The sequence below is a fragment of the Colobus angolensis genome, unplaced genomic scaffold (genome assembly GCF_000951035.1).
Source record: "Colobus angolensis palliatus isolate OR3802 unplaced genomic scaffold, Cang.pa_1.0 Scaffold241, whole genome shotgun sequence".
NCBI classification, from domain to species: domain Eukaryota; kingdom Metazoa; phylum Chordata; class Mammalia; order Primates; family Cercopithecidae; genus Colobus; species Colobus angolensis.
The window spans coordinates 3,541,855-3,556,553 of record NW_012115611.1 but is presented as its reverse complement, the minus strand read 5'-3'; the positions used below and the strand labels follow the sequence as shown (position 1 = coordinate 3,556,553).

Sequence of the window (14,699 nt, the reverse complement as noted above, 5' to 3'; positions counted from 1 at the left end):
TTTTATGAATTTTTTAAAACAATTTTCATGTCATTATAGGAAAAAAGTTTTTGCTTTCAAGCTAAAACCATTATTTCAGAAATGTCCTGAGTCATCTCAACCCACAACCCTACAAACATATTTCTTCGTTCAATAATTATTTAGCATCTATTTATGTGCCAGATACCGTTTTGGGTGCTGCGAATAAACTGTTGGACCAAACCTAACACAGAGCCTGTTCTCATAAAGCTTACAAGCTAGTGGATAAAGCAGCTGTTAATCAAATAACCACATATGTAATGACATAGTGTACTCACTAAAAATTCCCTAGGAGGAAAATAAAGCAACAGAACCATAGTTTGATAGGTGAAGAACTATAGAGCTGCCAAGTACTCCAACCACTTTAGAATGGCTAGGTATAGACCACAATGGAGAAAAGAAGGAAAGAACACCATTTGCAGGAGGGAGGCGTGGAAATGTGGCACTCTGGAGGAAGTAGTGTAGCATAATGCCGAATATCCCTGTATGAGAAAAGAGAAAGGTTGGGAAATTTCAGAGGGAGAAGAAAATGTTTCATGGAGCCCTCTGCATGGTTCATTATTAATAAGTCATTCTGCTATCCTCTTGAAGCAGTCTTAACATTGAAGAACATTCTTTTTCCAAGCTTGTAGAATTGCCTTTAATTTTCTTCTGAATGCCTCATTGCAACTTCAGATGCTGGATGGTATTTGTTCCAATTTCTTCACACAACTACATAATTGTGAAATGAGATATACTGTAATGGAGGGAAACCTAGTGATATTAAAGCACTGACAGAAAAAAAAAAATGCCTGACCAACTCTGGGAAATCAAGGAAAATTTCTCTGAGGAAGTTGACACTTGATCTGAAACCTGAAGGATGGGTAGGAGTTATCTAGTTGAGATGGAATAGGGCGGCAGAATGCTCCTAGAAAACAGGCAAATGAAATCTTTGACAAGGTCAATGTTGTTGGAGTAAAGAGTGTGAGGATGGGGAAAGAGAACATTCCAGGTAAGGTTGGAGAGAGAGGAAAGGAGCCAGGAATGTGCAGAGAATTTATAGGTACCTAACCTGAAAATAGTGAATGCCATTAAACGGTATCATAAGGATCAGGCTTTCATTTGAAGAAAAACCTCACTTTAATTTACTACCACAATACATTCATTCAATGAGAACTGTCCACAACTACGGAAAATTTATGTAGCCAATTGCTGAACAAAATGAAATACAGGATATATGCATTTTGTTCTGTGAGTGGAAGTAAAACTAACACAATTGTGCTCAAGATCTGTTACTTTTTTCCCCATAACCAAAACTTACCCAACTTCGTAAGAAAGAGAAAAAGTTTTCAATGGAAACTTTTACTGTTGCTAATCAAACTTACTGTTTGCTTTGTTGCAGGTGATTTTTTATGCATCTCTCTAGTAAATGGTTCCGTTCAACTTCGCTACAACCTTGGTGACAGAACTATCATTCTAGAAACTCTCCAAAAAGTAACTATAAACGGAAGTACTTGGCACATAATAAAAGCAGGAAGAGTTGGTGCAGAAGGTTACCTGGATCTAGATGGGATAAATGTAACAGAAAAAGCCTCCACTAAAATGAGTTATCTGGACACAAATACAGACTTCTATATTGGAGGAGTATCTTCTTTAAATCTTGTAAATCCCACGGCAATAGAAAATGAACCTGTAGGTTTTCACGGCTGTATCCGACAAGTTATCATAAATAATCAAGAATTACAACTAACTGAATTCGGAGCAAAAGGTGGTTCAAATGTAGGTGACTGTGATGGGACAGCCTGTGGGTACAATACATGCAGAAACGGAGGTGAATGTACAGTAAATGGCACAACTTTTTCTTGCAGATGTTTGCCAGATTGGGCTGGAAATACATGTAACCAGTCTGTGTACTGTTTGAATAATCTTTGCCTCCACCAGTCTTTATGTATACCTGATCAATCATTTTCTTACAGTTGTCTGTGTACTTTGGGTTGGGTGGGAAGGTATTGTGAAAACAAAACTTCATTTTCAACTGCAAAATTTATGGGCAATTCTTACATTAAATACATTGATCCAAATTACAGAATGAGAAACCTCCAGTTCACTACTATATCCTTAAATTTCAGTACCACTAAAACAGAAGGTCTAATTGTATGGATGGGAATAGCTCAAAATGAAGAAAATGATTTTCTGGCAATTGGTCTCCATAATCAGACCTTGAAAATAGCAGTTAACTTAGGAGAAAGAATCTCTGTGCCTATGAGCTATAACAATGGCACATTCTGTTGTAATAAATGGCACCATGTAATTGTAATTCAAAATCAGACTCTTATCAAGGCCTATGTAAATAACAGTCTAATTCTTTCCGAGGATATTGATCCACATAAAAACTTTGTTGCTCTAAATTATGAAGGCATTTGTTATCTAGGGGGTTTTGAATATGGTCGAAAGGTAAATATCGTTACTCAAGAGATTTTTAAAACCAATTTTGTTGGCAAAATTAAAGATGTTGTATTTTTTCAGGATCCAAAAAAAATTGAACTAATTAAATTAGAAGGATACAATGTTTATGATGGAGATGAACAAAATGAAGTTACATAAAACTTAACACTAGAGATTTAAGTACACACTATACATAAATGCAGTTATTTTGATAGTTATTTCTTTGGTACATTGCTCACGGGGAATCAACTGTTTACTATTACCTGAAATAGTCTAAATGCTAACACATCTTTTTGGTAGGATTGTAAAATGTCACTGAAGGTTCTGATTGTTTTTCCTACATCTAATTTATCTGTATATATTTTGACTCATGTTTTAACTCCATTAGTTCATTCAATGCTTATTCACGGAATGTGCTTATTCACTTTGCTTATTCACTTCTTATCTATCCCTAATGCTTAAATTTTAAAATGAATGTGTAAACACAATTTTAAAAATCAATGTGTAAACTGAATTTTAAAATGTTGGGAATGAATTAGGGATAGGTACAAATAGGAAAAAGTCAAGTTATTAATCAAAGGAAAAATAAAATTTATACAAAGCAATGCAACCATATTGTATTACATGGCTTAGCTACATTTGTATGATTTAACGATGTAAAACTTGAACATAGATTTAAACCAAAAATTATTGCATGAATGTAGAAAGAGACGGTGAGAGGAAAGAACAACAGGCTGGTAAGAGCTAAATCCTTATCTTTTATAGTAAGACATTAATAGATATTACAGTATGTGCAAATTAAAAAATAGCATATGCATATCACAAACATGAAGGCAAACATCCTAAATATCTAAAAGAATTAAAAATGGTTGCCTCTGGAGAGAAGAGTAGTGCAGAGGCCTGTTGCATTTTATTTATAAACTTTGTAGAACTATTTGACTTTTTAAAACTATGTACTCATATTAACTGATCAAATTAAAAAATTAACCTTAATTTGTGTTTAACTGCTTTCAAGTCTATAGATCTCAAAATTGGGCATAAAATAGGTTCTAAACAATGCCATGGAAAATTACTGTCCTAACAATTTAGTACTGTTGATAGTATAACTTGAAAAAGTATTATTTTTCCCAAAACAGTTATACAATTGTGAACAGAATTTTCACTTCCCACTCCCGGTCCACCACTGCAGATTGGAAAGCAGTTATTGCTGTTGTTACCTGACATTTTCTGAGTTTGATATCTGTGACAATTTTGCCACTTGACAACCAGCAACAGATGACTGACTTGGTGAACTACCAGGAAGAATAGGTCATCTGGAGAAAAAAAAATCTTAATAATAAACAGCATGTAATGTTAAAAAAGAAAACTATGTAATTAATCATCAAGTAATTCGAGAAAAGAATTTACAAAAAATGAGAGCTGATGAATACACATTTAACTTCTGTGCAGATTCCAATCTATACAAAGTAACTAGGTAGTAATTTATCATTCAAAAAATATTACAGATTTTTGTCTTATTTTAGCCACTCCATTCATTCCAATCAAAAGGCTAAAGACATTCCTAAAAGGACCTAGGACCAGAGTTAAGAATGTCGACACCATTTGACAGGGCACAAACGTTTCCAAACATACAGTTCGTATTAACACTAGGAAGTGTGAGGGTAGAATATAAGGTAGAATTGCAGAATGTTTACACATTGATTCAAAGGTTTGTTTTTTAACAGAAACCACTCAAGACAACTCCATCAAATTTTGCTGAAAAACTGTTACCTAAACTGGTATTGATCCACATCACTGCATTTAACTTTGGAGATACTTACATCATAAGGATAAATGCTCTAAAGAAATTCCTTTTGGCAGCTGGTAATCAAATCTAACCTTTCAGAAAATGCACGTCATGTATAAACCAAGAAGGCTGTTTCATAAAAGCTTACAAAGTCTTCAAAGATACTGCCTGAACCACACTCCCATCATATTCGGTCACTTGTTCTCTCATAATAAAGTGTGCCTTTTCTTTAAAATAGCACTTCCCAAAGTATGGTCCAAGAACCCCTGAGATATTTTCAAGGAATCCGGAGTCCTCCCTTTCCCAAAAACGAATGAACATATTAACAGATTTTCTTCATATATTTCAAATAAAATGACATACTAGAAAACACTGAATGCAGAGCACGTAAGAGAATCCAGCCCTAAGTCAGAAATTGGAAATATGCAAAAATGAAGACAATGACACTCTTCTTACTAGTTTGGAAGCTAACATTTATATAAATGTTATATTAACAGATGAGATCATTAATAAATATTTTTAATGTTTATCACTTGACTTTCTTAGTATGCTAATGATGTAAGCCATATAAACAAAAGCTTTGGCATTTTCAATTTCTGAGAGTGTAAGGGATCTTGAAACCAAAAGTTTGAGAATTGCTGTCTTAAAGCTTTTCACAGTTGCAATTTTACATTCAGATTTTATAACTTGTCTTCTACCTGTAATCTCCACAAAATTGAAACTTTCCCATTTTGCTCATCATTGAATTCCAAATGCAGAAAACTGCTTGCAGAAGAGGCACACAATATTTAGGAACTGAAAACTGCTGCCTATTCTCCCATAAATCAAAATGACTTGAAAATATATTTTTCACCTTAAAACCCTGCAAACTTCATGTAACAAATTAACACTATTCCTGCTTCCAATTTTGCTACCCTGGTGATGATGGTGTTGATGATCTCCTATGTGAAATGCTTTTCCAGTATGAAATAAAAATGACTGCTACAGAAAGACCTTTAAGATAATTTTACTATAAATGTCACGAGGTTTCTCAAAGTGTTGAATGTAAACGGAACATTTTTAAAAAATAAGGTGCAGTAATATTTACCTTTTAAGTCTCCTTTTAAAGAATAAGTTCCTGAAAAAAAAAAATTACTTTGAGGACAAAATTATCTTAAAGTAAGTGTTTTTAAAAGACAGCTTGGGCTAACATATACATATATATACACACATGGACATACACACAATTATTTCATAGAAAAAGCATTTTGGGGGTATTTGGAGTTATATTGGATTCATTGCCCTTTCTTTAAGTGCTTAGGCTATTTCCCTCAATGACTCTGCTCTGCATCTATCTATAAGATGAAACTTGACAGGATGAACTCAAGCTTTCAAAGGACTTCTAGCTACTGATCTAATATTTGTTTTCAACTCAACTACTTTCTTGTTCTACATATTAACTATTATAATTCTTTGTGAAACAGAAATCAAAGAATTAGGGTGTTTGGCACCTTTTTAAAAGCAGTAACCAATTTCATTTGCAATTTGCTTTAAGAGACAGAAATAAACCTGATTATGTATACAGTTCTTTGTAGTCATTAGTAAGTTGCAGCCTGACCAGTGTTAGAAGAATGAGATGAGCACAGTACAACTAGTATATCCAAATGTTAAAATGCTGATTTACTAAGATCTGGTTCACTATCAAGCTCTCATAAGGTATTTAAGTGGTTCATAAACTTTAAAAACACAGCTACTATTAAAAACTTAGTAACAAACAAAGTTACCTGTTAAGGGGTAGTTTTAAGACACACGTTAATATGGAGGGGCTTTTCACTCCAATTTCTTCTCTATTGCTGGTGTTATTGTTCTTAAATTTTTAACATGTATTTACTATAGCCTTAACTATTCTATAAAGATTTAAGATTAATTCACCCACAATAAGCTGCAATTAGTGAGTCAAGAGCTGTGGAAGATGGCCCCCCAAAAGATGTCTACACCCCAATCCTTGGAACACCTGTAAATATGTTAGGTTACATAGGAATAGGGAATTAAGGACACAGATGGAATATAAGTTGCTAATCAGCTGACTTTAAAATAGGAAGATTACCCCTGGATTATCTGGGTGGGGTCAACAAGGTAACCACAAGGGTCCTTTGTAGAAGAGGGAATCAGAAGGGAAGGTCAGAGATAGTAGAGAAAGACTGGGTCCCATATTGCTGTCTTTAAATATGGAGAAAGGGATCATGAGCCAAGGAAATTGGGTGCCCTCTAGAAGCTAGAAACCAAGGCCAAAATAAAGAGGGAATCTCCTCGAAAGCCTCCAGAAAATGAATGCATCTTGCTGACACCTTGATCTTACCCAGTGAGATCTGCATAGACTTCTGATCCACAGAACCGTAAGATCATAAATTTGTGTGGTTTTAAGCTACACTTGTAGTGATTCATCACAGCAACAGAAAACAGGAATAGAGAATTAGGATTTGTGATTAAATTTTGCAAATCTGTACAAAATAACTTACAGGTTTTTGGTTATGTCTTCTGGCCCACACTGAGGAGTTGGGTTGCTCAGTGAAGGGTTTCTGACAGTTGGGTGGAATGCAAAGCAAGAGGGCTATGAAAGGTATATATGATCCAGGCTTTTGCTTCTTTTCCTCATTCTCAATTCTCACAGCACAATTGCTAAGCACATAGACTGTAGAGAAAAGGACAACTGAGCTAGGATTCCTGCTCTGACAATGGCAGGATAACCCGGCCAAGTTTCCCAACTTCTTTAAGTTCCAGATTCCTCAGCTCTAAGCCTTCACCTTTGAGTTGACCAATGTTTATACTAAGTGCTCAAAACCAGGGATGCCTTACAGAGGGCTCATGGAGGCTTTCTGATTGCCACAAAGATCACATGGGGTAAACTTTACAGGTACTGAGATGCCCTGGTACTTTTACCTAATAGAGGTATGCATTCGCTGTCTTTAGATGACTCTAAGTTTTTTTAAGTGTACAACTTTTTTTAAGGAGGTTTTTCTTGAAACAGGAGAAACTGAAAGGTGAAATTCATGTAATTCACTAGTTTGTATAAGGCTAGTTGTACCTGGGACTGAGAATGGCTTTGGATCTACTACTCGTTGAAAACTCTGCTTATTTTCCCTTTTTTTCCTCAAAAGGAAAACCTAAAATAGTTAATATGACCATACTTTTCCTACTCTCCACACAATGTTTCAGTCAATCAGTGGTTACAAGATCGGCCTCTAACCCCAGGAGATGCTCCTCCCTAATAGGAGGCTATATGGGCCTTGCTATTTTAAAAAAATGTATCAAGATTCAATCAGATCTGGTTAAAGAATTTTAGATATGTAGAAGAAACTCTTAGCTAAGAGGTGATCAAAAACTTACCTAAAAGCTTGTTTTCATTCATTAACCCATCATTTTTTACTTTTATCTTGCAAAAGAAATCTGGAGTCTGATAATCCCTCAACCAGATATATCAGTAAAGGGAGATGTATTGATGATATATACATATGAAATTGAAAAACTAATGTTTTTGTGTTTAATGTGTAAAATCCTGACAGCAATTTCTTTGTAATGGTGCAAATTATGACTTAGATTTTGTTTGGGAATTTGTTTTCTAACAAGTTAATTTCCAAAAGAAAAGTGGACCAAAGTTAAACGGGCTTTATTTAAACACAAGTCTTCTGTTTTAGAACTTTATGACGACAAATTTCAGAGGATAAGGTAGTGAAAAAAGTACTGCAAGTCACTGCAAATTAGATAGAATGTTTGGTTCTGAATTTCCTCCCTTCTCTCCAGCAAAAATAACAAAGACAATTCTGTTTCAAAACCAATTTTTAACTCTAATCTTTAAGTTCTTTAGGAAAACAATCTTAATTTTGTGCAATTATTTATATTTTTCTTCATTAATACAGGTAAGTAAATAGTTATACTGAGTTCTCTTTGTTTTTTGGGAGTTTTTTTTTTTTTTGTCAGCATCATTTGATAGCTCTTGCTTTACATTACAGCCATCAAAACCATGTGTTTTAGGGTTTAAATAAATTTAGATTTGAATTAATAGTTTTCATATGTTTTTTTTTTTCAAGTAAAACTAGTATATGAAACTGTACAGTTACTTTACAAATTAGGCTAAATCACATTTTATAAAAAGATTCAAAACATATTTCTCTTCAAGTTCTGTGGTCTTTAATTTTAATGATTGGTGAGTCAGAGTACCAAATTGTGATGGTGTGAAAGTTTTCAGAAACTTACCTAAAAGGGGGCTATAGCTGCACAGTGTTTCACAAGTAAATTCTAGCCTCTTTAGAACTACACAATTCATCTCAGCCTATAAGATTTTAAAAAATTGTTTTTCCCCTCATCTAATCATAGATAGCTATGTCTGTATGTTCTTGGCTGAGTAATGAAAAATCAATGTTTGAAGGTAATTAAAGCTTTAAAGAAGAATTTCTTTTACTACTGAATTTCAAGTCACACACACAAAATAGGTGAGAAATTCTTTTATCATATTTAGAATCAAAATATCCCTTAAAATATTTACATTTTACAGTAAAAAGGATAGCAAAACACAAGATCATGTACAAGCTTAAGTATTCAAGTTTCTGAAGAGCCAAAAATGAAAATGAAAACAATGGCCTACCACAAAGCTGTAGTACATGGTAATAAATGACTTCAATGAGTGTAGATTAAAGCAATAAATGTATCCCTTGGGCTTCTGATTCTTGGTCAAAAACTGCTCAACTAAATGATTAGCATAATCTGATTATGAAGTTTCTTGGATTTTTGTTGCTCCTCTACAGTTTCTTTAAAAACAGTGCAATTTAAAACAAACTTACAGAGCACACATTACTCCCAAATTAGTCATTATATAAAGGACATTCACTAGAGGCAGTAAATATATTCCATAGTTAACCATATTTACCAATTAAGGAATAAAACTAAAATTTCTAAGCCTTTATTGCATATTAATAAAACAAATCTTTGAATATACAGCAATGTAAAACTTTTAAAAATATTAAATTCCTATAACTAGGGACAGTCGGTATGAAGAAGGGATGATGAGCACTGGTACAGGGCACTCTGCACCAACACACAGAATTTACTGTTCTGCAAATGACTGATAGTAAAAATTTTAAAGATGGCACAATCCTAGCAGGCAATCTTTCTTTTGTTTACAAGATACAACATTTAACAGTTATTTAAATGTAATCCTGAAGCAGCCTGCAAAAATTTTACCTTTTGCTTTTAGTTCTGTCAGTGTGGTCCCTATCTTTGTGGTACCTATCCCTCTCCTTTTCTCCTTCTCTATGTTTACTTTTCTCTCGCTCTTTGTCCTTCTCATAGTCTTCACTTTTAGGTTTATCTGGCTTCTTGTCTACACTCCTACTATCTCTGCTTGCTTTTCCATCTGTTCCTCGATCACCATGTGATAACCGTGCCCTCTCTTTATCTTTGTGCCCTTCCTCCCTGCTTTTTCTGTCTCTGTCCTTGTCTTGGCTTCTGTCTCTGCGTCTATGCCTTTCAGATTCTTGCTCCCATTCCTTTTCATGTCGCTCTCTTTTCAAGTGGTGTGAATCACTATAAAATCTCTGGCGGTCCCCTTTACCCCTATTAAATGGCCTATCCAGTTGCTGTTGGTCTTGCCTACCCCAAGGGTCACTATGGCGCCTTTCTGGTCTCCGAACGTCTTTAACCTGGTAAAAACTCTGGGGGCCTATATACCTTGATGCTTGTGAGAGAGGACCCATCATACGCTGTGGCTGACCTGGAAGATGAACAACAGGTGGCCAGGGAACCATGGGATTTTGAGCAAAGCCAAAGCCTGGAGGGGGAAGTAATGGAGGTGGCAAATGTGGTGGAAATCCAAACATGCTTTGTGGGGGAAAATTAGGAGGCCCTGGAAATGGAAATCCAGGTGGGCTAGACTTGAGATGCTGAAGGTTGGGCTGCTGTGGCCTCATGGGTGAAAAGTTTGTACTTGTTCTGGGGCTGGTGCTTCTGGAAGTAAAGGTGATGCTTTTTGAAGGAAATTCTGATGGACATGTGTTTCCAACTTCAAAATGAGATGTCGCTACTGCTGATCCTCTTCGAAATGGGTGCACAGTTTCAATATTTTGCATTAAAATATCCTCCTGTAAGGGTTTTGCTTGTTCTGCCTGAGAAGTCTGTATGTTTTCTACTGATGGCGAGTTTTGTGCAACTTTTAAATTGTCACTCTGCTGAACACATGAGTTTTTCTCTACAGAACACAACTTTTCCTCTACATTCATTTGTTCTGTTAAGTGCTCCTTGTTGTGTGACAGACCAGGAAGGATGTGTTTTTCTCCATTCCTGCAACTATCTCCATCTTTGCTTTCTGAAGTAGTTACAGGCTGACTTCGTCCTGCCGCTTGCCTAGGATCCCTTTTCAGGTTGATAAACTGTGGAGACCTTGTATTAGCAACAAGGTTTTCACTACAGCTCACATTACCATCTATGTTTCCTTTTCCTACATTAGATCTGCATGGAGAACTATCTGAAGTCTGGTTATCTTGCAAACTATTCTCTTGATCTTCCTGAAGCTGTCTTTTTAATGTTTTCTCTTTACTCTCCACAGTTTCCTCTTGTTTTGACTGAATCGATAAATTTGTTAAAAATGCTTCTGTAGAAACATCTGGTGGTTTACCTCTGAGACTAAGACTTGTCAAAGGCCCTGCAGAAATGGAAGAGGATCCTACTATTGATGTTTCTTCTCCTACTACTGCTGACTTATCTGTGGATTCTGAAAGATTATCTACTTTAACTTTTACCTCCTGGTTTTCACCATCAGTGACTTCCACATTATCTATTTTTTCTATTTTTGAGTTGGTCTGCTCATTTAAAAATGGAATTTCTTTAAGAGCGTTTTGTTCCATCACTGACTGAGCCTGGTCATATACTTGACCAGCGGTGCCCAAAAGGCTTTGAAGTATATCATCCACAGGAAGAGGTTTATTTGCTAATTCCAGAGTAGTAGGTTGATTTTCCCAGCCAATCAGTACGCCAGGAAGAAATCTTAAAGGTTTTGGTGGCTCATGTTTGGTGACTTCCATTAAAGGTTCAACTGCTGTTGGAAGGTCTTCCTGAAGATTCTGCTGAGGTTTATTTCTCTGCTTGTGTAATACAGTTGTAAAGGAATTAAAAAAGTCATTTTCTTCCTCTGGTGCTTCTTCTGTAGAAACTTCTATTTTATTTTTTTTATCAGGTGGCAATGCTATTGGTGCACTTTCAGGAGTCTCAGCTATATGACTCGTACTAGCACAGGCACTGTGCTGCCGCTTCAGTTTCTGACGAATAATTAAGCCCAACAATAGATTAGGTCTATGCAGTTCAAGCCCTGTATAAAACCAAAAACATTAATTAATTCATTATTTTCCATCATTACAAAAAAGGGTAAAATTCTGCCTCTAACTTATTACAGGATATTAAATGGTGCCTGGCCCTGTAAAGCCATCTCTAGATGGCTGGATCCTGACAAAGAAGGCAGAATCAGTCTTTTCACTCTGGTCCCACCTCCCATGTTATTTCAATCTTATCCTATTATTAAAACGTATACCTACCAGGTCCATCAAAAGGCACAAGAGGGTGTGGAATTTTATCTGTGGCACCCAAAGGAATAAGGTACATATCTTTAACCTGCTTCATGTTGTTAGCAGCTACTCCATAGCGCTTTCTGCTACTGAAGTATGCAAAGAGCAAAGTATAAGAAATTTGATCTTCTTCAGTTACTGGTGTGAAGCGAACCACACAAATTTCCTGTTCAAGAAAAGAACAAATGATTGTTTAAGATAATAAGCTAAAGAGTAGCTTGGTTTTAAAACTATTTCTCAATTAGTAATAATCTACTGAACTTTATAATGATAGTACCAAATAACATGGTTTACCAACTTGAATACAGAAGAGAATATTAAAAGGAAGTAACTCTTAAGAAAAAAAGATCTTTACTGATCCACTGATGGATTTGTTTTATCTGATGGCTTGCACTTCTTAGGGAAACGTAAAGAAATGGAGTCCCAAGGTGATTAACGACTTTTATGAAGGTGACAAATACAACTGTGTCTGTGGCAGAGATGATACTGAAACCCAAGTCTTCTAATATCTATACTATGTCGTGATTTCCAATGCTGTAACCTCCACAAAGGGCTGCCTATGTTCTTGACCCACTGGGAACTAAAAGCACCCAACACTTCCACCCTACCATACATTTATATACACAACAGAGAAATCTACTAATAATCCAGTTACTAGGCACTGAATTTAGAAACAAAAAGGGCTGTATTAAGAGACCTTAAACACACATAGACCATAAATTTTGTAAAGTAATTTGGCTTATTCAGGAATTTTCTTGCTTGCCTCTAGGTTCCCGGCTTTGTTTCAGATAGAAAAGACAGTCCTAATTTGTTACTAATTTGGTAGTGTTCAAAAACAATGGATGGTATATGGCCGAAATGGGAGAGCCAGATTTGCTGCAAAGCCTAAAACTGATGCAAGCTCCTAAGGAAAACATGTGAATGAGCTGAAATATGACTCTATCTCTTATAAAATGTGTGTCATCTAAACTGCCCTCTTTTAGAGTAAAAATCACCATATGTATGTTAGTAACAGCTATTACAGCGTGTTTAAATCTGTTAAATTGGAATATACTATAAAGTGTTGGGCAGTAATATATGTGTGGATTCAAGACTGATTCTCAAAATGCCCAAGAGTAATACTTCTCATTTTTATTAGTGCTTTAATTTGTATTTTAACACTGTATCAATTTAAATTCTAAAATCTATATTGGAACAAAATATTCTTTTCAGCTTAAGATTACCCATTTTGGTTCATTCCAAAGGAAAACTAGAGACTACTAGAAAAAGAGCCAAAAAAGTAACATTTATTCATTCAAGATTTATTTATTGAATGACTGTAATATACTAGGTACTATCACATCCCCTGGAAGGAAAAACAATTTCTTCTAATGATTAAATTTTCCTCTGTAGTAATAATATTCTATAAGTTAAAAAAAAAAAAAAAAAGAAAATGTAGAGAGAAAAAGGAAAAGGAGAAATATTATTGTAATAGAGCCATTTCACAGTATCTTTTCTCCTTTCCTCCTATTACTAATGAGAAGCCCTTAACTTTTACCTGGGCACATGGCCATCTAATAAAGATTACATTTCCCAGCCTCCCTAGCACCTATGTATGACTATGTGACTAGGTTCTTTCCAATGGAAGCTGATGACTGCAATTTGCCTTTGAAACAACTAGACAGGTATTCCTCATTTATTCCTATTTGGTATGTTTGACTGCTGAGGACAACACTCCAATCAACTTCCATATTCTTTCAGTCACTATATTTTAGATTCTTTCTTTTACAATAGCTTAGCTGTGCCCTCACTCAAACACATGTCTATAATAGAAGCAAGGCAAAATTTCAGGGTGAATTTCAATATTTACTCTAAAACATTTCTTCTAAAACATTAACAGAAGCCACAAAGAGAGCATCCCAGAAGAGGAGAGGAAAAAAAAATGCTGTACTTTTACAGCCTCAGCAAATGGCTTTTGTTCAGTTTTGTGAGGTGTATTATGTAGACTTAAAATGTGTATTGCCTCCTTTCCCCAGGAGACCTTGCACCCTTGCAAAAGAATTCTGAACTGTTTACTTTCTAAACATTTTCCCATGCTGGTATAGTGAAAAAAGTTTTCCTCACCTTGGTTCCTGATGCTTTTATTTTTTCCACATAATCCCAAACCGTCTGAGGTGATATCCTGCCACCTACTTGAATACTATCTGGCAGGTCCTGTGGTAAAAAAAAAAAAAAAATCAATATATATAGATTATTATGACATTAGCAATTCATACAAATTTGGTTCTAAGACTAATTTGAAACAGTAATAAAAACAAGTAAATAAAAAGGTTATGAAAAATGCATCAGAAAACAAGATAATATAGAGAGAGTAATGAGGCTTTACTTAAAATGCCAACTAAAGGCCAGGCGCGGTGGCTCAAGCCTGTAATCCCAGCACTTTGGGAGGCCGAGACGGGCGGATCACGAGGTCAGGAGATCGAAACCATCCTGGCTAACACAGTGAAACCCCGTCTCTACTAAAAAATACAAAAAACTAGCCGGACGAGTTGGCGGGAGCCTGTAGTCCCAGCTACTCGGGAGGCTGAGGCAGGAGAATGGCGTGAACCCGGGAGGTGGAGTTTGCAGTGAGCCGAGATCCGGCCACTGCCCTCCAGCCTGGGCAACAGAGCGAGACTCTGCCTCAAAAAAAAAAAAAAAAAATGCCAACTAAAAATGACTGATGCCTAAAATACAGCTACTAAGAAAGAGTCTGAGTTCATGCCCAATCTCACTATGAAAGATGGAAAAGGGAAGCAATGGCAAGCATACCACATTAACAATTCAGAAAGAACACATTTCAGAATATTAGCAGAGATTGTAACTTCCCCTTTTGGTAGTAGTAGGCAGGAAAATTCCTTAAT

The 14,699-nt window shown here is 35.6% G+C and overlaps 2 protein-coding genes across 4 annotated transcripts in view; one reads left to right on the top strand and one right to left on the bottom strand.

Moving 5' to 3' along the window:
- Nucleotides 1–3,049, top strand: part of EYS (eyes shut homolog (Drosophila)) — a 2,062,375-nt gene extending 2,059,326 nt beyond the window's left edge. For both annotated transcript variants that reach the window (XM_011945635.1, XM_011945634.1), the window contains one exon: nt 1,400–3,049. In XM_011945635.1, coding sequence (XP_011801025.1) covers nt 1,400–2,601 — 1,202 coding nt within the window. In that variant the 3' untranslated portion in view covers nt 2,602–3,049. The remainder of the gene's footprint in view (nt 1–1,399) is intronic.
- A 5,590-nt stretch (nt 3,050–8,639) lies between these two features.
- PHF3 (PHD finger protein 3) overlaps nt 8,640–14,699 on the bottom strand; it is an 80,289-nt gene continuing 74,229 nt past the window's right edge. For both annotated transcript variants that reach the window (XM_011945638.1, XM_011945636.1), the window contains 3 exons: nt 13,921–14,010; nt 11,788–11,983; nt 8,640–11,564 (listed from right to left, as the gene is read on the bottom strand). In XM_011945638.1, the coding sequence (XP_011801028.1) occupies nt 9,442–11,564; nt 11,788–11,983; nt 13,921–14,010 (2,409 nt within the window). In that variant the 3' untranslated portion in view covers nt 8,640–9,441. The remainder of the gene's footprint in view (nt 11,565–11,787; nt 11,984–13,920; nt 14,011–14,699) is intronic.